General features: G+C 49.4%; 2 protein-coding genes across 3 annotated transcripts in view; one reads left to right on the top strand and one right to left on the bottom strand.

Moving 5' to 3' along the window:
* VASH2 (vasohibin 2) overlaps window positions 1-20,845 on the bottom strand; it is a 41,307-nt gene extending 20,462 nt beyond the window's left edge. The window contains exons 1-5 of one of the 2 annotated variants that reach the window (XM_050761825.1): window positions 20,625-20,845; window positions 19,553-20,026; window positions 10,233-10,321; window positions 5,101-5,157; window positions 4,549-4,623 (exon numbers count right to left, since the gene is read on the bottom strand). In XM_050761825.1, coding sequence (XP_050617782.1) covers window positions 4,549-4,623; window positions 5,101-5,157; window positions 10,233-10,321; window positions 19,553-19,828 — 497 coding nt within the window. In that variant the 5' untranslated portion in view covers window positions 19,829-20,026; window positions 20,625-20,845. The remainder of the gene's footprint in view (window positions 1-4,548; window positions 4,624-5,100; window positions 5,158-10,232; window positions 10,322-19,552; window positions 20,027-20,624) is intronic. The other variant, XM_050761833.1, reaches the window with a different exon arrangement.
* SPATA45 (spermatogenesis associated 45) overlaps window positions 1-23,415 on the top strand; it is an 800,921-nt gene that overhangs the window by 665,397 nt on the left and 112,109 nt on the right. The window lies entirely within an intron of this gene.

Here is a 23,415-nt window from a genome sequence, read left to right on the forward strand (position 1 = left end):
CAAATATGGTATGATTCCGTTCATCTGAGGTACCTGAAATAGCAAGTGCAGAGACAGAGAGTAGAACGGTGGTGGGCAGGGGCTGGAGGGAGGAAACTGGGGAGTGCTGTTTAACGGGCATGGGGTTTCATTTCTGGGGAGGAATGGTGGCCTTTTTTTCTTTCTTTCTTTCTTTCTTTCTTTCTTTCTTTCTTTCTTTCTTTGGGGTTTCATTTCTGGGGAGGAATGGTGGCCTTTCTTTTCTTTCTTTCTTTCTTCTCTCTCTCTCTCTCTCTCTCTCTCTTTCTTTCTTTCTTTCTTTCTTTCTTTCTTTCTTTCTTTTTTTGAGACAGAGTCTCACACTGTCACCCAGGCTGGAGTGGAGTGCAGTGGCGTGATCTCAGCTCACTGCAGCCTCTGCCTCCCAAGTTCGAGCGATTCTCCTACCTCAGCCTCCTGAGTAGCTGGAATTACAGGTGCCCGCCATCATACCCGGCTAATTTTTGTATTTTTAGTAAAGACGGGGCTTCACAATGTTGACCAGGCTGGTCTCGAACCGCTGACCTCAGGTGATCCGCCCTCCTCGGCCTCCCAAAGTGTTGGGATTACAGGAGCAAGCCACCGCGCCTGGTCAGAATGGTGGTCATTTTGCAGAGCATTATGAATGTACTTAACGTCACTGAACTGTGCACTTAAAAATGGTTAAAATGGTAAATTATGTTATAAATATTTTACCACAATAAAAACCAAAACACAATGTGATGTGTGCTATAAGAAAGGCAAGCCCAGCAACCTCTGGGTGGACAGAGGAGGGGCCTCAGCAGGGTAACACTGGAATTCGTCTTACAGGATAAGTAGTCAGCCAGGTGGAGAAGTGGGGAGGAGACAAGAGAGAGCACCAGTCCCTCATGTCATGAGTCACTGATTTCGAGGATTTGTCCCATCATGACGTCAATTGGAAAAGCCTTGGGACCTGGAGCAACTGGGAATGGAGAGGGAGGTGGCGAGGTAGTATGGAGGCAGGCAGGGAAGTAACCTGAGCTTTTCCAGGGAAGTGGGAGCAGCAGTGCCAAACCCGGGATCATCTTTCTAGCATCCAGCCTCCTGGGGCTATTCCTAACCTGCCTCTCATAATGAACCTGTTACTTTAATAAACCACAGTGCTTTAGTACCACTAGCAAGCCCCACCATGGCCAGTGAGGTCCCCTAAAATACCTGCCATAGTTCACAAGATAATTTGGAAGCAAAGGTCTACCTCTCTAGCATGCATGTAAAAGCATGCGCATGTCCTTAAGCAAGATAAAAAGAAGTGGCTCAGCACTAATGAATCCTAAACTCTGGGCTAAAGTCAAAAACAGGGAAAGCAAGGAACGACAGGCCGATGGACACAGGTGTCCAAGCAGCCAAGCCAACCGGTTTCAAAGTTGTTGAGCCAGGACCTGCAGAAGGGCCTGTGGGAGACACAGACGGATGACCCCATTCATAACCTTCACTATCCCCGAGTGGAAAGCAGGACCCGGGGATGATGACCGGCACAAAAAGACAAAGATGCTGTAACCTTTAGAATCCAGGTCTGTTTGGGAGGCTGAGGCGGGCAGATCACCTGAGGTCAGGAGTTCGAGATCAGCGTGGTCAACATGGTGAAACCTCATCTCTACTAAAAATACAAAAAATTAGCCGGGCGTGGTGGCACACGCCTGTAATCCCAGGTACTCGGGAGACTGAGGCAGGAGAATCGCTTGAACCTAGGAGGTGGAGATTGCAGTGAGCCGAGATCATGCCACTGCACTCCAGCCTGGATCACAGAGCAAGACTCCGTCTCAAAAAAAAAAAAAAAAAGAAGAAGAAGATTTCGGGTCTGTGTTTCCTGTCTGTGTGCAAGAGTCAAATTTCCCTGAGTTCAGCAGTGTGAACTGAAGCTCTCCACCTTCCCACACTTTTCTGAAATGTCAGAAGGATAAGAACAAAGGAAAACCACCAGCACACTGTCTCTGATTTGGACAGGCTCAAAGGCTGTTCCTGGGTCTATCCCCACAATTCCAAAAGGTTGTGGGTGATTCCAATGGCATGATGTTCGAATGTATAAAATTGTGCAGGGATGAGACTATTGTGTAAGGGAGGTGGTCATTTCAATGACCTAAATCCAGAGGCACTCAGACACACCTCAACAAAGAGTCTGAAGTTAGCTTGTCCACCCCATGAAGGGCCTGGGCTTGTGTTCCCCTTCGTCGATCTCGTCCACCAGCGCATCCCCAGCCAATTGTCTGCCTCCATTAAACTTGCAGGAGGCTTCGCTGAACAGCTGTGGCTGACTCCTGCCACTAAAGGGTTGGGGCCCTGAGCCATCTGCTGCCCCGACCCCCATTCCCAGCCTCCTGCTGGGTTCCCCAGGCACATGTTTCATCTCCTTTGTGGGAAACTGGGAGGAGGATGACAGGAGGGTTGGAGAGGGGCCTCAGTAAGGTTCAAGTTTCCATTTTTCAAATGTCAGCCAAGGCACCTGTGGTCAATCTTGTTTCAGATCAGGCCTGCAAGTGTTTCCACAGGCTGCAGAAAGACTCAGAGATTCCCCTTCCCACAAAGATGTCCAGGAGACCCAGAAAACAGACTCGACCAATCCTCCTGTCCCCAGTCTAATTTTGAGCCACATGTCCTTATACTCACTTCTCCATCTCCTTTCTCTCCTGATTTTCCTTCTACCTCTCTGACTTTCCTTCTTAAGTCTCTTTCATGGGCTCTTTGTGCCAAACTAGACCAAAAAAATACTGATTTCATCTTTGATCTTTTTCTCTTCTCACTTGTTGAACAGTAAGCACAACCCCCTAATCACAGCTCCTAAATTCACATTTCCAGTGCAGATTTCTCTGTGAGCTCCACACTGCAAATACCTCATCCCGACATCCCACAAGGCACCTCAAATTTAACATGTCCAAATCTGAGCTCACCTCTCCCTAAATCTAATCCTCTCCTTGAAGTCCTTCCCTTGGACTATGGCATTATCATGCAAGCCAGAAATATGGAGTCACTGCCGTTCTCCAGTAACTCCTATCTAAGCAGTCCCCCAGTGGTGGTGATGATATATGCCTCCATCTCTTCCCTCCACCTTCACTGGCACTGTTTTAGTTCAGGTCTGCCTCTCCTTTCTCTGCCACTCTCATTCCTCCCGATAATCCCGCAGTCAATTGCCCAATTCAGAAACCTGGAGTTGTTGACTCCTTCCTCATCAACTCCTGTATCTAGTTGGCCTAGAAGTCCTATACATTCTATCTCCTTGATAGCTCTTAAACACATTCCCTGAAATCCATTCCCATCCCCAGGGCCATCAGTCTAGCCTCACCATTCCCTCATGTAACAGCTCCCAACGGGCTTTGCTGATCCAGCTCAGCCTTCCCCAATCTGCCCTTCAGCCTGTCCTTTGGAAAACTACATCTCTAGAGCACATACCGAAGCACGCCACACCTCTGCTTCAGAGTTTTCATCTGGGTTGCCCATTGCCTTTTGGAAAACAGTCATTTTCAGCACAGCGGTCAAGGACCTAACTGATCTTGCCTGGGACCATCTCTCAAGCTCCTGTCTTGCAGTATTTCCTTTTCCACTGTCCCTTCCAGCATCCATCCCATAGGACTTCGGAGCGTCTTTGCTTTTCTATCTGATCGTGTTCAATTGCCATCACCACCAAGATGTTGATGCCATCACAATTTCTCTGCACCATATTCCTCTCAGGCTGAAGAGCCAGGAGTCTGGTGAAAAATGGAACAGAAAGTTTGGGAGAAGCTAGACCCTTGTTTTAGCTGGAGGTTCTGTCAGGTCAGGATACACTAGCACAGCTTGGCCTCCTCCACACGCCACTCTTAGAATTTTTCCAGACAGGCCAGGCGCGATGGCTCCTGCCTGTAATCTCAACAATTTGGGAGGCTGAGGTGGGCGGATCGCTTGAGCTCAGCAGTTTGAGAACAGCCTGCTGGTGAAACATGGTGAAACCCCATCTCTACCAAAAATACAAAAATAAAAAAAAATTAGCTGGGCATAGTGGCATGTGCCTGTAGTCCCAGCTACTCAGGAGGCTGAGGTCAGAAGGTCACTTGAGCCTGGGAGGCGGAGGTTGCAGGGAGCTGAGATCACATCACTGAATTTTCAAAGACTTTTCCCTGGAGATGGGTTTGGATACTAGCACTCTTGGCTCTGATTGCATTTCCCCTTGACTGTCTTTCCTGCTGCAATGTCATATTAATGCAAAGAACAGCCACATACGCACTCTCTGTAGTCGCTCCAAGTTAGAATTCTCCTTGTGATTAGTGAGTATTAGTGAGTCTGCAAGGTCACTGGCCTGAGAGCTGGCCCTGATGGAGGCTGCAGCTCACAGGTGAGACTAATATTGGTCCAAGAAGCCAAGCATTGATTTGGTTCACTTCTCCATGGTGGAAGTTAAAGAGAGGAACCAGAGGAGTCTGACACTTTCCTCAAAGGAGATAATCATCTCTGTGGATTTACAATGTTAAAGGCACAACCAGCCCCATTGTGAAGCCACCATTTATGCAGTAAACTAAGCATACATAACTTAAAGGATACATGCCCAGGATGACAGCTTCAAGGCATTTGATAGGCAAGGACTCTCGCGTCATTTCTTTTGCTGTTTCCATTAACCTGTAGGATAGAGCACAGCAGAGGATCTCAGAACCTATTTAATTACACACTCGGGTCAGTCTGTCAATCCATCAGCATGCCTATCCCCACACCAGGAACCACGCAGGAGCACAGAGGGAAAAGGGAGAAGTCGCCTCACAGGAAGGCACCAAAGCACAAGAGTTAATTCCTGGAGTTAGTGCCAGTATTCCATAGCACCCTCCCAATGTCCCAAGACAGAGGGCATTACAATAGAACAAATAAAGGAAGTCTCATGAGGCAGAGTTTACAAGCCTCCTCCATCCTGGGAGTTAGAATTCACCACTGAGCTCAGTCCTCAGTCCCACCTCCAACCTGGCCTTGGGGCACCCTCCACCTCCACCCCTTACAGACTAGGATACCTGAGCCCTGGGCTACGGGAATAGAGGTTGGGAGAGCAAGATGGCAGCTTGAGGGTAGGAGAGAGGTCATCTGGCCCATAGATCATGCACCACTTACCCACTCAGCGGTCTCATTTTCCTAATTTCAAAGAACTGGGTCCCTGTGTGATTATATCTGTGTAAAGTATGTAAAGGGAAAGTGACAGAAAACTCCAAAGGTCCCAGTAATGTGGCAGAGAAAGCTATGCATTCTGATTTCTCAATGAGATGAGGATGTGAGGGCTTTTCAGAAGTCGCCAGCACCCGGAAGGTAGCCAGTAGCCTCTAACTCCTCACTATCTTGCCCTGGAAATCTAATTTCTAACTTGTGCTTCAAAGTACCATAGACCTTTATACTAGCTCTTTTCAATCTGCTCTGTATTCTGGGTAGTTGAATATTTGTCTTAATTCACCTAGTAGACTACAAGCTCTTCGAGAGTTGGTACTATTCTTTTTTTAAAAAACAATTTTTTTTTTTTTTTTTTGAGACGGAGTCTTGCTCTGTCACCCAGGCTGGGGTGCGGTGGCCAGATCTCAGCTCACTGCAAGCTCCACCTCCCGGGTTTACGCCATTCTCCTGCCTCAGACTCCCGAGTAGCTGGGACTACAGGCACCCGCCACCTCGCCTGGCTAGTTTTTTGTATTTTTTAGTAGAGATGGGGTTTCACCGTGTTAGCCAGGATAGTCTCGATCTCCTGACCTCGTGATCCACCCGTCTTGGCCTCCCAAAGTGCTGGGATTACAGGCTTGAGCCACCGCGCCCGGCCAAAAAACAATTTTTTTAAGACATGAGCTTTCTATGTTGCCCAGGCTTGTCTTGAACTCCTGGGCTCAAGTGATTTTCCTGCCTCAACCTCCCAAGTAGCAGTATACACCACCATACCTAGCTAGAACTGTTCTTTCATTATCTTTATATCACCCATAAAACCTGGCAGAAGGCCAGGCACAGTGGCATATGCCTGTAATCCCAACACTTTAGGAGGCTGAGGTGAGTGGATCACCTGAGGTCAGGAGTTCGACACCAGCCTGGGCAACATGGCGAAATCCAGTCCCTACTAAAAACACAAAAACTAGCCAAGTGTAATGGCATGGGCCTGTAATCCCAGCTACTCAGGAGGCTGAGGCAGGAGAATCACTTGAACCCAAGAGGCGGAAGTTATGGTGAGCCAAGATCGCACCACTGCATATCAGCCTGAGCAGCAGAGTGAGACTCTGTCTCAAAAAAAAAAAAAAAAAAAAAAAAAAACAACCTGGCAGAAATCCAACATATGCAAGTTAACAAATATTACTAAATGAATGAGGAATACATGAATGGATGGATGAATATATGGATGGATGAATGAGTGGATGGATGGAATGGAAGGGTGGATGGGGATGGATGGAAGCAAGGATGAAAGGGTGGATTGACAGCAATAGGGCTTTTCTGTAGTGCACAGACTCTGTAGCAGGGCTTACTGTGGCGATGTCACTTTTTTTCATGCCTGTGCTGGCACTTGGCATTGATTACTAAATCTGAGAAGCTGCACCATTATTGACTATCTGGGATTTAGCTGACTACCCAGAAGGTCTCAGGAACTGACCAGCTTGCACCAAGTTGTTCTGAAGGAGATGAAGAGTTTCCCGATGCTGTGCTCTCTGAGGGCTGGGTTTTTATTTTTCTGAGTCTAGTGAGAAGTTGCTTTGTAGGTTTTGCTCTTCTGCCTCGAACAAAAGCCTATAGGAAAAGTGCACATCGGGAAGGTGCTAATGAAGCCTGAACTTCCATGCCCAGAGCTGCTGCAGGTCAGGTGGGTGTGGGAGAGTCAATGGGTGCCCCACAGTGACAAGGGTGCCTGGAAACACTTTGATCCCTCCTTTTTGAAAAGGGCTGGGATTCCTCTCCTGGCACAGCTGTGCTTGGTCACTCAGACACAAGCACACATAACCCTCTGAAGAGCTCGGTATAAGAAGATTCTGGGGTCCAGCCCTGGAGAGTCTGACTTCAGGCCATGGTTCATAACCCCAGATGCTACTCAGAGTTACCTCACCTTAGATGACTGAGCAGGAAGCTCCAGGCTGAGGGGCTGGGGGGCCTCTGAAGATCACCAGTTTGAGGGTTACTGACCTGGGCCGTAAGAACAACAACTAACCTTACAGGCTTGCCCAGTTTTTAAAGCATACAACATACAAGATCCTAGAGGTAAAAGACAAAAATGAAGGGCTAAATATTCTCATTGTGAAGCGATTTCTTTACCTCACCAAAAATTTATACAAGCAATGAGGTTCCTGGTACATAAAGCAGAATTCGGTTGGCAAAAATTCACTTCTATGCCCAACTTTCCTCTGCTCACATATCCAATTTATACATCTAGTGTATCAAGTGAGACAAGCATATAGTAAAATAACTTTAAAAAGTGTACCTGAACGTCTTCTTTCGGCTCCTTAATCATTGAGCCCCCGAAAGTGGGCTGGGGAGAAGTCTGCTCTAAACATGCCCTGAGGGGGAGATACTCACTGAGCCTGAATTTGCTGTTAGAAGGCTTCTCCCCCAATCCAGCAGAGCTCATGTGGCACCTCTCTCTCCAGAACCCCGTGCAACACCAGCACTCCTGTTGGCTGCTGCTCTGAGGATGTCCAAGGGGAAAGCAGGATTCATCCTTTCCTATCTCCACTGCCAGCTGAGCACATCCACAGTCAGGACTGACGCCAACCAGTCCCCATATCCTGGCACCTGTCACTGTGTCCAGGACAAAGCAGTAGGGAGTCCCAAGGAACTAAATAAAAGTCAGGTCAGCAGGTAGAAGAATGGGTGCCCTGCCTTCCTCGTGCAGTGGCCCCAGTGGGCAGGGGGCCGGGAGCAGGTCCCCACAGCCTGCTGGTGCTTCCCTTCTCTGGCCCTCTCTGTAGTCAGTGATGCTGTTGGTCATTGACCTTTGCAGTCATAATGGGTCAGAGAAGAGAAAAATCGAAAAGCAGATCCTTCAGGACAACCATGAAAAGGTGGCAGATAATGTGCTGACAGGTTTACAGCAGTGTGAGCAAATGATATGTAAAGCACATGCATATTTGCCCCTATCAATGCATTCCCAGTTAGGCTAATTCTCTTAACTCTCAGCCAGATGATCCTTGTGAAGACCATGTCCTAGATAGAAGAGGGAAGCCTTAGGCCAGGTGCGGTGGCTCACGCCTGTAATCCCAGCACTTTAGGAGGCTGGAGTGGGCGGATCACAAGGTCGGGAGATCAAGACCATCTTGGCTAACATAGTGAAACCCCATCTCTACTAAAAATTAGCCAGGCATGGCAGCGGGCACCTGTGGTCCCAGCTACTCGGGAGGCTGAGGCAGGAGAATGGCATGAATCTGGGAGGTGGAGCTTGCAGTGAGCCGAGATTGCATCAGCCTGGGTGACAGACCGAGACTCTGTCTCAAAAAAAAAAAAAAAAAAAAAAAAAAGTGGGGAGTCTTAAAGCCTATAATCAGTTGACTTTTAAGTTAAAGAAAAAAAAAAGAGGCGGGAGGCATTCTAATTGCTGTCACCTTCTAGAATAGTCTATGAGGAGTCAGTCACATCCAGAAAGGGCCAGCTCTTGGGTCCGGGTCTGCTCTGGCAGGAGTTGGTGCCTCGGGACCACATGGAACTCCCCATGTGGGTCCCAGGGTGGGCATCAGCACAAACACCAGACAGCCTTCCAAGGGCCAGGGCCGCCAGCCTCACTCCTGGAGACTGGCGCTACCTGCTCCTCCTAATATTGCCTTAGGATTTACTGGGAAGATGCCGGCTGGGGAGCTGATGATCTGTGAAGTGAAAACAAAGAAGCCAATCAAGTCATCTCCCGACCCAAATGAGCAGAAACTGGTATTTTCCGATCTAGTAATACCAAGCCCTGGGAGGGGGGGCGGTGCTAGTGTTTGGTCCCTGCAGGGAAGACACAAAAATCCACCCGGAAGATTTTTGCCATAACATAGAATGGACGGGCTTTTCTGGCACATGTGGGGCATGTGTGCAGTGTCCCCTGAAATCCTTTCTGCCTCAGGGCTGGGTATGGACAGACAAACAGGAAGCCGGTCAGTGTGCCCGGGACCTTGTAGAATAGGCTATGTTTTATACATTTATGGAGGAAGGCTAGCGGTCCACAGAAGCTTGACCTCCTGGACAGTGTGCTGGGGTCCAGCTTCCCATCTGACTCCTCTCTCTATAAAATGCCAGAAGGGGCAGGTGGACCATCCACTCCTGCCCCCCTGTCCCTACAGTGTTGCTCGTGGGAGTCCTCGGAACTGATCTAATCCTGACTACAAACAACCTGCAGATGCGGAGGAGAAACGGACCAAACCGGCTGGTCTGAACTCGGACTGAACCCAGTGAGTTTCTTAGGTCTTCCTCAAGCTCAAGTTGGGGGAGAGGGCCCCCAATTGTAGAAGCCTAACCATTCATGTAGAACTGAGCAGGTCACCAGCCTGGGTCACCTGGGGAAACAAAGGCAGCACCAGGTGGGCCTCTTGTAGATCATGAGCAGTTAGGGATGAGGGCAAAACAGAGAAAGAGAAAAGGAATGGAAGAGTAGAAGGGAAGAAGGCAATAGACAGTAAAGGGCTGGGTGTGGTGGCTCACGCCTGTAATCCCAGCACTTTAGGAGGCCGAGGCGTGTGGATCATTTGAGGTAAGTTCGAGACCAGCCTGACCAACATGGAGAAACTCTGTCTCTACTAAAAATACAAAAATTAGTCAGGTGTGGTGGCAGACGCCTGTAATCCCAGCTACTCAGGAGGCTGAGGCAGGAGAATCGCTTGCACCCAGGAGGTGGAGGTTGCAGTGAGCCGAGAGTGTGCCAACACACTCCATCCTGGGTGACAGAGCAAGTCTTCATCTAAAAAAGAAAGACACTGAAGGAGAACAGGAGGAGGGGAACAAAGATGACCAAGAGGAAGGAAGTGGAGAAAGAGAAGATAGAAGGAAGAGAGGTGCTCAGGGGAAAAAGGGAAAGGACAGGGAAGAGGAGGGAGAAAGAGAAGCCAGAGGGACTCAAGGTGGACCAGCCTGCTCCATTGGGTCACTGCAATTACATCCTCCATGCACACTCTTTCTAGACTCCCACCTGGGGCATCCCTCCATGCCTGGCCTCACCAACCTTAGAGAGCTTTTGATGACCAGCTGGGGACAGATTTGCCACCAGGCTTGCGATCACCATGCCTGTCCCCTGGCTGGGTGTGCTCAGACCTTGGTTGGAAGGATACTGTAGGGTCTTCATGTAATTCTGGATTGCCTGGAGCCAGTCTGGGATCGTCATCGAGAGCCTGTAGTTTGGGACCTGGGGTATTGAAGGCTGCAGAGAAATAGAGAAGAGGAAGTGTTTATTAAGGAGGCGCTCTGGGGCCCAGCTTCTGGGGACAGGCAGCGGGCTGAAGCCACCAAAGAGAGAGGTGCTCCTGAGAGCCAATGGCAACATGGTCACCCTGGCGTGGCCACCTGATTGAGCAGTGCCTCCTCCATGAGGTCTCCCGGGAACAGTGAGTCCTTCATTGACGCTCTCCCTCTCTGAGTTCCCTCTGAGTCATGGTGGTTCTCTATGGCCCTCCGTGCTGTGTTAATACAGCTTTCTTCCCTGCAGGAGCCTAACGCCTCCTTGAGGCAAAGGACCACGTTCTATCGTGTCCCCCGCCGAGCCTGGCCCAGGACGGGCACGAAAGCACTTCATCAATGATTGCATAACACCTTTTGCTGCGTGGCCAGTGGTGATCCACTACAAGTGCTCTACTGCAGGGCCACATTTACACAGAATATAAAGTGAATGGATGCCAGGCGCCGTGGCTCACGTCTGTAATTCCAGCACTATGGGAGGCCAACACAGGTGGATCTCATGAGTCCAGGAGTTCGAGACCAGCCTGGCCAACATGGAGAAACACCATCTCTAAAATTTAAATAAATAAATAAATAAATAAATAAATAAATAAAGTGAACGGTGCCCTAGAAAATTGCAACATGGCACCAAGAGTGCCACATCTCAATACCACCCTCCCTGCAATGCCCAGTGTGTCCCTTTCCCTGAGTCCTATCCCAGATGGATTAGGGAAGATCCCTCTTCTTGCCTTGACTCTCCCCAGGCAAGTGCAGCTCCTCTGACTCATGAGTCATCTTACCACTTTACCCCTCATAGCAACTCAATCAACACATTCACCTCCCAGTCTGCCCCTCAGTCAACACTCCCTGAATGTCTACAACATAGCAGATGAAGTCCTGATCCCTGCCAGGAAGAGAAAGAACCAAAGGCAGGCAAGGACTGGAAAGGGGGAAGCAGCCCTATCCTGAAGGCCGAGAGCAAGAACAGACAGGGACGTCCAGTCGAGTCACTGCTGAAAAGCCAGGCACGGTTTGGGGTTTTCTTGGTTGGTTTTGTTTTTTGCTTTATTTCCCCTATATGTCTCTCGGTCTTCTGACCTCTGTCTTCCTGAGGTCCTTGGTGACAGAGAATCTCAGCCCACGTGGGTGGGGCTCCGGCAGTGCTGCTGCTGGGAAGGAGAAATGAGGCTCCTCCAGGCCAAGCCACTTAAGGAGAAGCAGAAAGGGCCTGAGGACGGGTGACACTCACCCTCAGAGCAAACAGGGCAAGGGCGGCCCTGGGGATTTGGTGCTCCGCTGATGGAAGGGGACTCCGCTGGGGAGACGGGGATGGCCCTGGGCAGCCAGGCCAGGCAGCAGAGCCAGACACTGCCTAAGGCTGTTCGAGGCTCTCTCCCTGGCTCTCCAGGCACCAGCCCCAGTGTGAGGCTGAGGGCACGCTGTCTCCCGCCTGGGCATCGGGCTCTTTCCATACTTCCACCCCTCTGGCTGCACTTACTGCAAATGCTCCTTGACATTCCTTTCCTCTCACTGCCTCAATTCTCTCTTGGCTTTGAAATGTCCTACTTCACAGCAACTGCCTCGTCAGCTGGAAGGAAACTCATCAGAATCACACTTCCTGCATTACAGCCAAGGTATTATGTGTGTGTGCGTGAATGTGCGTGAATGTGCGTGTGAATGTGAGTGTGTGTGCCCATTCAAGCACAGCTATTCTGCAAGCTCCATTTTGTGTATGACATGTCAACCCAAATCAATCACATTTCTGTCTGGGAGTGTCATTTCGGGGGCAAAACATTGAATATTTGTTCCCATCACACACACACACACACACACACACACACACACACACACAAAGCAAGTCAAAATGTAAAGTGTATCCTGTGTGTTTGCCCTAACATACACTAGAAAGTGCTTTATGTAAAAAATGTGCCAGAGATTTCACAAGGTGAGGAGAGAAGGGGAGACGCGAACAAGTATGTCTTTAGCACCTCCTGTGTTTCAAGCTTTAGGCCCTGTATGAACGGGAGAGAAAGCCCAGGAGCAGAGGCAGAGAGGAGGGGAATTCTAGTTTATGAAGACATACGCAGGTTGGACGCAGTGGCTGATGCCTGTAATCCCAGTACTTTGGGAGGCCAAGGTGGGTGGATCGCTTGAGCCCAGAAGTTCAAGACCAGCCTGGGCAACATGGCAAGACCCCATCACTAAAAAAAAAAAATTAGCCGAGCATGGTGGTGCAGGCCTGTAGTTTCAGCTACTCAGGAGGCTGAGGTAGGAATATGGCTTGAGCCCAACAGGTCAAGGCTGTAGTGAGCCATAAATGAGCCACCATACTCCAGCTTGGGTGACAGAGCAAGACCCTGTCTCAAAACAAAAGACATAAACATTTCTGCACAGAAAAACACAGTCTAAACCTCTTTAATAGAAAAGCTGGTAAGCGTGGGAAAACGCCCTGAAGAATCACCAGCCACCTAAGAGATCCCCAGAGAGGTGTCCCTAGGCCAGAGCCTTGCTGTAGCCAGTAAGACTTGGCTCAAGAGTCTGCTGAAGGACTGACCACCAAATTATTTCAACCCCCGTCAAGCCCAACAAAGCCCACAAGAGCTAGATGGCAGGGTGGGAGCCTACGGCAGCTGGTCCTCAGAATAGCAACCCGATGGCGCCCGAGGGCTTTTAAAAACAGCTGCATGGTTACCTCAGCCTGGCTGTGAGCTGAGTGCAGGAGCTGTGGCCACACTTCCTGCCCATTGGGAGGACAAACGTATACATTCCCCAAGTCCCAGCTGGGGGCAGGGCTGTGGTAGGGAGGTGCAGAGACCGCAGACGGAATGATGTCATAGGCTACAGCTCACTCTGATGTCTGGGAGAGATGGCTGGGCTTACCCTGGAGGGTCCACTTCCAGCCAGCGCCTCGGGCTGCCAACATTCCCACTGGCCATGGACTGTAAACCAGGTGGGCTTCCTGGAGTGTCATTAGGAGACACACACAACCAGGTCCAAAGCCCTGCTCTGCCACCTACTAGCTGTGGGCCCTGGTCAAGCTGCATGACCTCTCTAAGCCTCTGTTTTCTTCCTGATAAAATAGGAATAGTATCACCTACTTCCAACCTTCCAAGCTGGTTGTAAGCATTACATGACCTAATGCAAAAGTAGGCAGCTTGGGACTTGGCATATGGTGCTCATTAAGTGTAAGCTGTGTTGGCCAGGCCCTGTGGCTCACGCCTTTGGGAGGCCATGGTGAGTGGATCACTTGAGGTCGGGAGTTTGAGACCAGCCTGGCCAACAGGGAGAAACCCCGTCTCTACTAAAAATACAAAAATCAGCTGGGCGTCGTGGCGGGCGCCTGTAATCCCAGCTACTCGGGAGGCTGAGGCAGGAGAATTGCTTAAACCTGGGAGGCGGAGATTGCAGTGATTGAACCACTGCACTCCAGCCTGGGTGTCAGAGCAATACTCCATCTCAAAAAAAGAAAAAAGAAAAGTGTAAGCTGTGTTATTATTCATCACCAATATATTGTCAGGGGTCTAGGCTGGGGAAACCTGAATGATCCATACTTTTCTGGAACTGGAAAACAGAATCAGCAGCAGCAGAGTCCCTGGACACTCAACTTGGGAGCTTCACATCATGAAGATACCTTCCCACCTTAACGGAGAGGATGAAAACGTTCACTGCTCCCTGGGGATGCATTGATCACAATGAGTTAATATCCTTAATTCATTATGCGTTCATGCAAAGTGACAAGAAAACTCTTTAGGCCTCAGTGAAACTAAAAATGGCCCCCAAAGGCAGAAGCAACCCGTGTCCATTGACAGATTAATGAATAAACAAAATGTGGCATCCCACGGAATATACGATGGTATACAATGGAACAGTATTCAGCCTTTAAAAGGAAAGACGTTTTGACACATGCTATCACATGGATGAAACCTGATGACATTTTGCTAAATGAAATAAGCCAGTCACAAAAGGACAAATATTGAATAATTCCTCTTACATAAGGTTCCTAGAGTAGTCAAAGTCATAGAGACACAAAGTAGAATGGTGGCTGCCAGGGGCTGGGGAGAGAGGGAAACGGAAAGTCAGTGTTGAATGGGTACAAGGTTTCAGTTAGGAAGATGAAAAATGTCTGGAGATGGATGGTGGTGACGGCTACACAACAATGTGAAGGTACTCAGTGCCACAGAGTTGTACACTTAAAAACGGTAAATTACATGATATATCTCTCTCTCCACAATTTTAAGAGCCATGAAAAGACAATTCACAAAACAAGAAAAGCAAATAGTAACCAAATATTTGAAGAAATTGTTTAAGTGCTCTAGTAATATAAGAAACGCAAATTAAAGCCACTGCAAAACATCATTTTCCACCTTTCCAGTTAGCAAAAACATGCTGAAATGTAGATACCCAATGCTGGTAAGGATGCTCTCCTACAGGACCGAGGCAAACATAAATTGGTACAACCTTTTTAGGAAAAGCCCAGGGCACATCCCTTTTTTCTGTTCGTGACTGGGGCCCACAGAGTCCCTTCTCATGCTATTTTCCTGCCAGATTTCATTAACTGCTGTACTACCTGAAACTCCAGCTTTGATTGTCTGTGCCCTTCCCCTCAAGGGTTTCACCACCTGCTGCCTACATTAGCCCCACAGCCGTGGCCAGGCTGATGAAGGCAGAATCTAGAGGAAACAGATAGAAACGAACCTCTTCACACAGGCACTGCGCCTGTTTTCTAGGGCTGGAGGCCCCAGACAACTTGGGGGCTAGGGGACACAAGGAGGGAGTGGAGTGGACAGAAAGATGGTGTTCAAGAGAAAGAATAATGAAACAAACCACAGGCAAAGCTCTTGTGAGGAGCCTCTCTTCCACTCTGTTCTTGTGAAGCACAACTGACCTGTCAGTGATACGGACCGACACAGTTGTGTAACTGACATTGCCGTGCGGGAGAGAAGGGAAAGACCAGGAAAGGAGCCAGGGAGGCAGTAAGAACCCCAGGCACTAGGAATCTTTAACAAGAGCAAGGAGAATTCAAAACCTTTTGTCATCCCTACTCTGAAAACACTATGCAGGCACCAGACAGAAGAATCTTCTCTGGCAGCTTGGGAAGAGAAGCACAAAACAGCACCCTCGAGCCCAGGATGAGCCCCAGGCTCCTGCAACAGAGGCAGCCAGGAATCTGTGGGACAGAGGTGCAGGACAGACAGACAGACAGAAGGTTCTCAATCCAGGACTGGGGAGGGAAGGAGCTGCCCGCAAGAGCTGGCAGCGGGCAGGGATGGCCCTTGACTGCAGCCAGGTCTCTAGTACCAAACACTCCCGTGTCTTCACTCAGGTGAAACTCAGTCCTCTAAATGTGAATTATTTTCCAACTGGGAATCAACACGAGAGTAAGACACAAGAAGTGGGGTCTGCAAGAAACTGACTGCTGTTTCTTGCTGAATCCATCCTGGTTTTCTGCCCCAAGTAGAGTCCAGTTCCAGGCTGTTAAGAAACAGGAGGATTGCCCTAGAATTTTCCTAGAATGTCCACTGTTTTTTTCGGGGCTGGCCACTCTCTCTGAGCCTCGCTTCCCATCTGCTATTATCCTCCAACTGACTCTTGCTATTTCCTTAAAGTCTCTCTGAAAAAATCCTGCCTCTGACCTGGTCAATTGCTATCTTCAGACCCAACAACCACCAGGGGAGAGGCCTGGAGTCACAAATTTAGAAGGAGGATCTCAAAGCAGGGGAATCCCTGCAAGGAGGGGACATCTGGACCCTTCAGGCAGAAGTTACCATGGCTGCTAAGGGAATGTCCTGTAGTCAAAGGAAGTGTCATTTAGTCCTCCATGCAGGTCCTTGAAAACCTCCCCCATCCACTTCTTTTGCTTCTTAGTCTATAGTCAATGGCCAAAAATGATTGATCCCCCTAAAGCCCACCAAGCTTTTACCACTGCTGCCACCCTACCACCCTTCTTCTGTACCAATTCCTCAGTAAGATATTGATTTGGTTGATGGAGAAAACGACTCGACCCCAGAGGAAAGAGTCTGCCAAGCTGAGCACAGGAACAATCCTCTAATCCCAGAGGAGTAGCCCCTGGAAAAGGGAGCTTTTGAGGCTCTTCCCATGTTAAGGCCTAGGCAGGGGTCAGGGCTTGGGGAATGTCGGGGCCAGGGGAGATACCATGATAGGATTGGGGATAGAGAACCAACCATTAAGATGCAATGTAAGAGAAATGTTCAGTTCTTTATATTTAGGGCCAAAAAGCTGACTGTCCACATTTGGGCTGGGGATTCCTGGTTTGGAAGCAGTTTTCATGTGACCTTTTAGTTACTATGAAAAGTACAATATGATATGGCCACTGTATAAAAAAGGGAAGACTGGCCGGGCGCGGTGGCTCACACCTGTACTTTTGGGAGGCCGAGGTGGGTGGATTATGAGGTCATGAGTTTAAGACCAGCCTGCCCAATATGGTGAAACCCCGTCTTACTAAAAATACAAAAAATAGCGGGGTGTGGTGGCACATGCCTGTAATCCCAGCTACTCAGGAGGCTGAGGCAGGAGAATTGCTTGAACCCGGGAGGCGGAGTTTGCAGTGAAGCAAGATCACGCCACTGCACTCCAGCCTAGGCGACAGAGCAAGACTCCATCTCAAAAAAAAGGGAACATTTTCTTAAGAACACAGCATTCAGCTACAATAATGGAAAAATCAGGTACAGGTCTCAGGAAGTAGCAGTCTGTGTTCTAAACTGCTCAGACATGATTTAGAATACTGTGTTTCATATGTGCTTGCAAATGACTAATGACAAACTAGGAATTGTCTCAGAAGGAGGAGGGTGAGTTGGTCTGGGAATTATGACACATAAGAAAGGGCAAAAGACCAGGCGCGGTGGCTCATGCCTGTAATCCCACTACGTTGGGAAGCCAATGCAGGAGAATCGCTTGAGCCTAGAAGTTTGAGACCAGTCTGGGAAAAACAGTGAGACCTTGTCTCTACAAAAAAAATTTGTTTTAAGTTAGCCAGGTTGAGTGGTATGTGTCTGTAGTCCCAGCTACAATCAGGAGGCTGAGGTGGGAGGATTGCTTGAACCTGGGAGGTTGAGGCTGCAGTGAGCCATGATCACACACTGCACTCCAGCCTGGGTGACAGAGGAAGGCCTTGTTTCCAAAAAAAGAAAAAAGAAAAGGGCAAAAGGAGCTATCTGTGGACAAAGAAGTCTAAAGGAAGAAGCAGAGCAGAATGATAGAAAAAGTCACAGTCCTGAGGGCTCATAGTCCAGTGGACCTCTAGCATCACACAGATCAGCATTAGCGACCTGGAGACTCACGGGTCATAACATCATGAGATTTTAGAGTTGGAAAGAACTTACAAAGTCTGCTCTATTCCCATTTTATAGATGAGAAAACTAAGGGCAGAGATTTTAAGTGAATGACCTCACTTAAGTGAGGCACAAGGGCTGGATGTCATACAAGCAAGACTAGGATTCAGTTCCTTGATGTTTACTCCAAGTCCCTTCCATCCTAAGAGCACTCTCTCATAACATTCAAGGGTGCTGTGAGTAGCAAAGGAAGTCGCCAATGCTCTGCCCTGATTCCAAAGGCAACACAATAATCAGTGATGAAATGTGATTTGGGGGTGGAAGGGTGCTGCGAGGAGGATTTATGGTTGGTCTATGAGCTTCCTAACAGTCAACTCTGGCCAGGCCTGAGATCAGCTGCCTGGGAAGCAGCAAGCTCCCCATTCCCAAGAGGTCTTCAGAAAGAGGAGGGGATTCTGTTGAGAGGTGGGAGACTGGTCTCTACAAATAGGAAAATTCCATGATTCCCACATAGAGAATGCACCCCCCCACCTGCCCCCATACATGGTTGGGGGAAGGATGAAAGCACAATTAGAGGCAGGGTTGGTGCTGGTGCTACTAAGGAAGGCAGCATGGGACAGTAGGAACAGGCGTGTTTTTCCTTGTGGTCACTTTTCTTCCAAGTTTAAGGGCTCTCGGCTCCTCACTGGAGGAAAAATTCAATTCTCAAGTCAGAACTGCAAACCAGGAACAAGGTTGTTCTCATGTTCAAGAACTCAGCAAGGGTAATTATGGTTGACACTAAAGCAGGCAAGATTCTAGCTGGGCACAATGAAGATCTCCTTGACCAGCAGAGTAACAGAACACTGTAACTGACTGCAGCAGTAAGTTTAGAGGCTCTGTCACTTCCCCAAGGACACACACAGCTTTCTGGCCTGCAGGCTCAGATGCTCAGCTGTCACCAGGCTGGGGACTCAACCAGATGGCCTTCCGGGTCTCAAGTCTGGCATTCCTAGACCTGCCCAGGAATCTTCTCAGCTGTACCAGCGTCCCCAGGGTCCAGGGGAAACCATCCGTCACGCTATAACCCCGAGGCTCGGCAGCATTTCTCCCCAGTTTGCATTTTGATGTTTCATATAACATATCTACTCCCACCAGGGGACATCTCCCTCCCTCGGTAACGATATCCTTAGCCACCAAACCCAAATGGCTCACTGGCTTCTCTCCAAGGCAAAAAGAGAGTTTCACTCCTCAGCCTCTTTTTCTATCCAGTGAGACTAATTCATCATGTGTACTGGAAAGTCCCTTTTAAGTCTCAGCCAAAAGTCTTTCTTTTTTCTTGGAGCCCAAATAAGCTGGGAAGAGAGAGAGAGAGTTCACTGTTTTGCAAGTTTCAGAGGTGAAAGTCACTGTCATAAAAAAAAAAGAAAAGAAAAAAAATTGGCAAAAAGTCTGGAAATGATTCACACTGAGAAGTCTGACTGGTTGATTTCAAATTCATTCACAGCTTAATAAATCATTTGCTGGGGGAAGAGGGGAGCAGAGGAGGAGCAAGACACTCTAAAGAGAACAAGCAGAGTGGGATCCCTGAGGTCTATGCATTCTTTGGCATCGCTGGTACCTGCTGGCTCTAGCTTTTGCTGAAGAAGGATGTATGTGGGGGTGAGTAAATAATAGAGTTTGGCTGGAGGTTCAAAGACACCTTGGCACAATCCAATTACATAGTCCCAGGATAGCAAGCCCACTACCTCTCCCTTCCCCATTTCTTAGGCTTCCAATCTAAACATCTCAATTAGAAAAGGGCTGGCAGGGAGAAATGGGGAGAGGAAGGAGTTTGTAGCAGGACCAGGAAAATGGAGATTGCCTCTATTTGCTATGTAGAGGCTGAAACGGTCCCCTCTTTGCCTACCTACCCCCAGACCCCCAACCCCGCCCTGGAAGCCACTGACCTTTGCCAAGAAGGTGGCGTTCCTGATGGCGCCCACCATTTCTCCCCCCTTAGGGTGCACCTTGGCCACGTGCATCCACATGCGCTCCCAGGTGTGGCTGTCGATGGGGAAGCCGCTCTTGTTAACGTGGAACAGCACCCCGCCGTCTTTGTCCTCCTCCTCCGAGCCCCCGCTGGTGGCGAGGCTCACGGGCCGCGCGTGGCTGCTCCGGGATCGGGTGCCTTTGGCGCCTTTGGGGTGGGGGCAGCGGTGAGTGTCGGCCGCGGAGCCGGTCATGGTGGGGCCTGGGCGGGGAGCGAAGTACTGGGGACGCGCGGCGGCGGCGGCGGCGGCGGGGGGCGTGTGCGCGCGGGCGCGGCGCGGGGATCAGCGCCCCGCAGGGGCGGCCTTCTCCATGCCTCTTGCTGCGGCAGGACGCGCCAAGGGGGAGCGGCGGCGGGAGCTCCGCGGAGACTCCCTGCTTACCGGCGGTGCCTGAAATCAGCGGAGACACAGCTGACACCACAGCTAAGTGGACCCACAGAGGAACCGAGTAAGGGGCCCCGGAGTGTCTCCACGACACCCCCCGCTTCCCCCTGCACGCTGACAACCTCCCTGGGAATCGATGACGGGTTTCCAGCCCTGCTATTACCTAGAAAGGCAGCTCAAAATGTGCTACGAAGCTTCACACACATCTAAACCCCGGGGGTTGGGGATGGAGGGGCACAAGGAGCGTGGGGGATGCGGAGCGCAAGGTGTGGGGAGAAGAAAGACAGCTTGTGTAGCGTGAAGGAACAGGAGGTTCCCGCAAGGCTCCACACATTCCTAGGTCCCCAGATGTGGCCGAGAGAGGAGCGCAGCCACTAACGTGCCGGCACGTGAGCGCCCAGGGCTGGCGCGAGGGCGCTGCAGCAGCCTTGGCTTGCAAGGCGGCCCGCTTTCTTCCAGGAAGCCCTCCCGGACCCCGGCGGGGACCTAGTGGAAAGAGCTCCATCCGCCCCCTTTTCCCCGAGTTCCAGCGCCTAGCACCGGGAGGGACTGGTTGCAGGCGGGCGGAGCGCAGGAAGGGCTCGCGGCAGCTCCAGTATCCTACCTCGGGACGGTCGGCTTCATGGCTGCAGAGCCTCTCCGGGCGGCGGGACAGTGGGGGCTGCTGCTGCTGCTGCTGCTGCTGCTGGGCCTGGGACTGGGGCTGGGGCTGGGGCTGGGGCTGCTGGGGCTTGCTGCGGCCGTCGCCTCATTCCATGTCCCATTCTCGAATGTTATTCTGTGACATATAACCGAGTCACCCGGGCAGCCGCCGATGTTCCGAATGCGTCCATTGGCCACCGCAACAAAGAGGGGCGGGTCCTGGGCTCGGGACTCTACAACCCCGAGCTCCGCGACGTTCTGATTGGCTCCAGGGGTTCCCTGGCGGGAGGGGACCGGAGTAGGGGGAGCCTGGCTGCCACGCGAAATCCGATCGCTGTCGTGTCCTGGGAGCCCCGCGGGCTGGAGCGTTTGGCCATGGGACTTAAGATCGAGTTACCCCAGGGGTCGTGGCACTTCGAGGGTTTGCAACTGTGGAAGCAGAGGAGAAACAAAACCACCCAAGAAGTGACCCCGAGGAAGCAGAGGGTTTGGCATCAGAACAGCATTCCCTGAGGGACGCTGGACACACTTACCTGCCTCTACCTGGAATGATGAGTGGTTCATCCTCTACCCGGGATTATGAGGGGCTGTTCATACCTACGCGTAAAATTAAATCTTTTTTCAAACCTGCATTTACAAATTCCTCAAAATTAACAAGTGGGTGCAGCTTTGGATCCTCTGGTATTAGTCACGGTTAATAAAGTCCCTTTAAGCCCAAGTTGAGAGGAGACAATAAAACCCAAGAGGTCAGGCAGGCCCTGACTGTTCTGCCACAGCTGTCCAGTGAGAGGAGGGATGGAGAGATGCTTCCAAATCATGGTGAAGTGGGTGGCTATCCCACACTCACTACTGAAACGCCTTCTCTTTCTTTTTCTTTAAGAAAGAGGAGAGCAGGTTGAGGTGGGAAGAGCACCAGACTGCTGACCTGAAGTCTGGCTCCAAGTCCAGGTTTGTCACTTTGCTCAGCTGTGTGACCCTGGACAAACCACTTCCCTGCTCTGCGCCTTAGCTTCTCTTTCTGAAATGAGAGCAGACCTCCCGCCCTCCAGGGTCTGCTCTGGCTGTAAGGTTCTGTGATTCCCTGACTTCCTCTCTTGTGACACTGAGGATCCTGGCCATAGCATCCTTTCTCTTTAAACCGCAGGTCAGCTGGCCAGCTCTGAGCGAAGCAGTTATGAGAGCTATGCTAAGTGAACCTTGAATTAAGAAGACAGTTGTCAGAGAGCCACTGAGGGCGGATCAGTTTCTGAATGCTTACCCTGACAAGTTGCCTGTCATGGAACCGGAACTTCTCTTCCACAGGAGGGCAGAGACCCCTGAAGGGTAGTTGAGAGCCAGGGCTTGGGTGAGAAGACCTGGATTCTGGACTTAGCCCTGCACTGCTCCCTGAGACAGAGTCTATGCCAAGGACTTTATAGATTCAATAATGAGAATAGGGCAGACACGGTGCCTCACACCTTTAAACCCAGCACTTTGGGAGAAAGAGGAGGAAGGATTACTTGAGGCCAGGAATTAGAGACTGGACGAACATCGCGAGACCTTGTCTCTACTAAATAAATAAATAAATAAATAAATAAATAAATAAATATTTTGAAATTAGCCAGATGTGGTGGCACACGCCTGTAGTTCCAGCTACTCAGAAGGCTGAAGCAGACATGTAGAATGAAACTGGATCCTCGTCTCTTACCTTACACAAAAATCAACTCCAAATGGATCAAAGACTTAATTAAATCTAAGACCTGAAACCATAAAAATTCTAGAAGATAACATGAGAAAAACTCTTCTAGACGTTAGCTTAGGCAAAGAAATCATGACTAAGACCTCAAAAGCAAATGTAACAAAAATGAAAATAAATAAACAGGACCTAATTAAACTAAAAAGGGTCTGCACGGCAAAAGAAATAATCAGCAGAATAAACAAACAATCCACAGAGTGGGAGAAAATATTCACAAACTGTGCATCTGACAAAGGACCAGTATCCAGAATCTATAAGGAACTCAAACAGATCAGCCAGATAAAAACAATCTCATCAAAAAATGGGCAAAGGACATGAATAGACAATTTTCAAAAGAGGATATACTGTCAATAAACATATGAAAAAAATGTTCAACATCACGAATTATCAGGGACATGCAAATTAAAACCACAAAAAGTTACCATCTTACTCTTGCAAGAATTGCCATAATTTAAAAGTCAAAAAATAATAGATGTTGGTATGGATGTGGCAAAAAGGGAACATGTCTAAAACTGCTGGTGAGAATGTAAACTAGTACAACCACTATGGAAAACAGTATGGAGATTCCTTAAGGAACTAGAAGTAGAGCTAAAACTACCATTCGATCCATCAATCCCACTGCAGGGTATCTACCCAAAGGAAAAGAAGTCATTATATGAAAAAGACACGTGCACATGTGTGTTTATAGCAGCACAATTTGCAATTGCAAAAATATGGGACCAACCTAAGTGCCCATCAACTAATGAGTGGATAAAGAAAATGTGGTATATATACACCATGGAATACTACTCAGCCATAAAAAGGAATGAAATAATGTCTTTTGCAGCAACTTGGATGAAGCTAGAGGCCATTATTCTAAGTGAAGTAACTCAGGAATGGAAATCCAACACCAAATATTTTTATTTATAAGTAGGAACTAAGCTATGGGAATGCAAAGACATAAGAATGATATAATAGACTTTGGGAACTTGGTGGGGGGAGCGACGAAGGGGAGGAGGAGGGCAAAGGATAAAAGACT

The sequence above is a fragment of the Macaca thibetana genome, chromosome 1 (assembly GCF_024542745.1).
Source record: "Macaca thibetana thibetana isolate TM-01 chromosome 1, ASM2454274v1, whole genome shotgun sequence".
Taxonomy (NCBI): Eukaryota; Metazoa; Chordata; class Mammalia; order Primates; family Cercopithecidae; genus Macaca; species Macaca thibetana.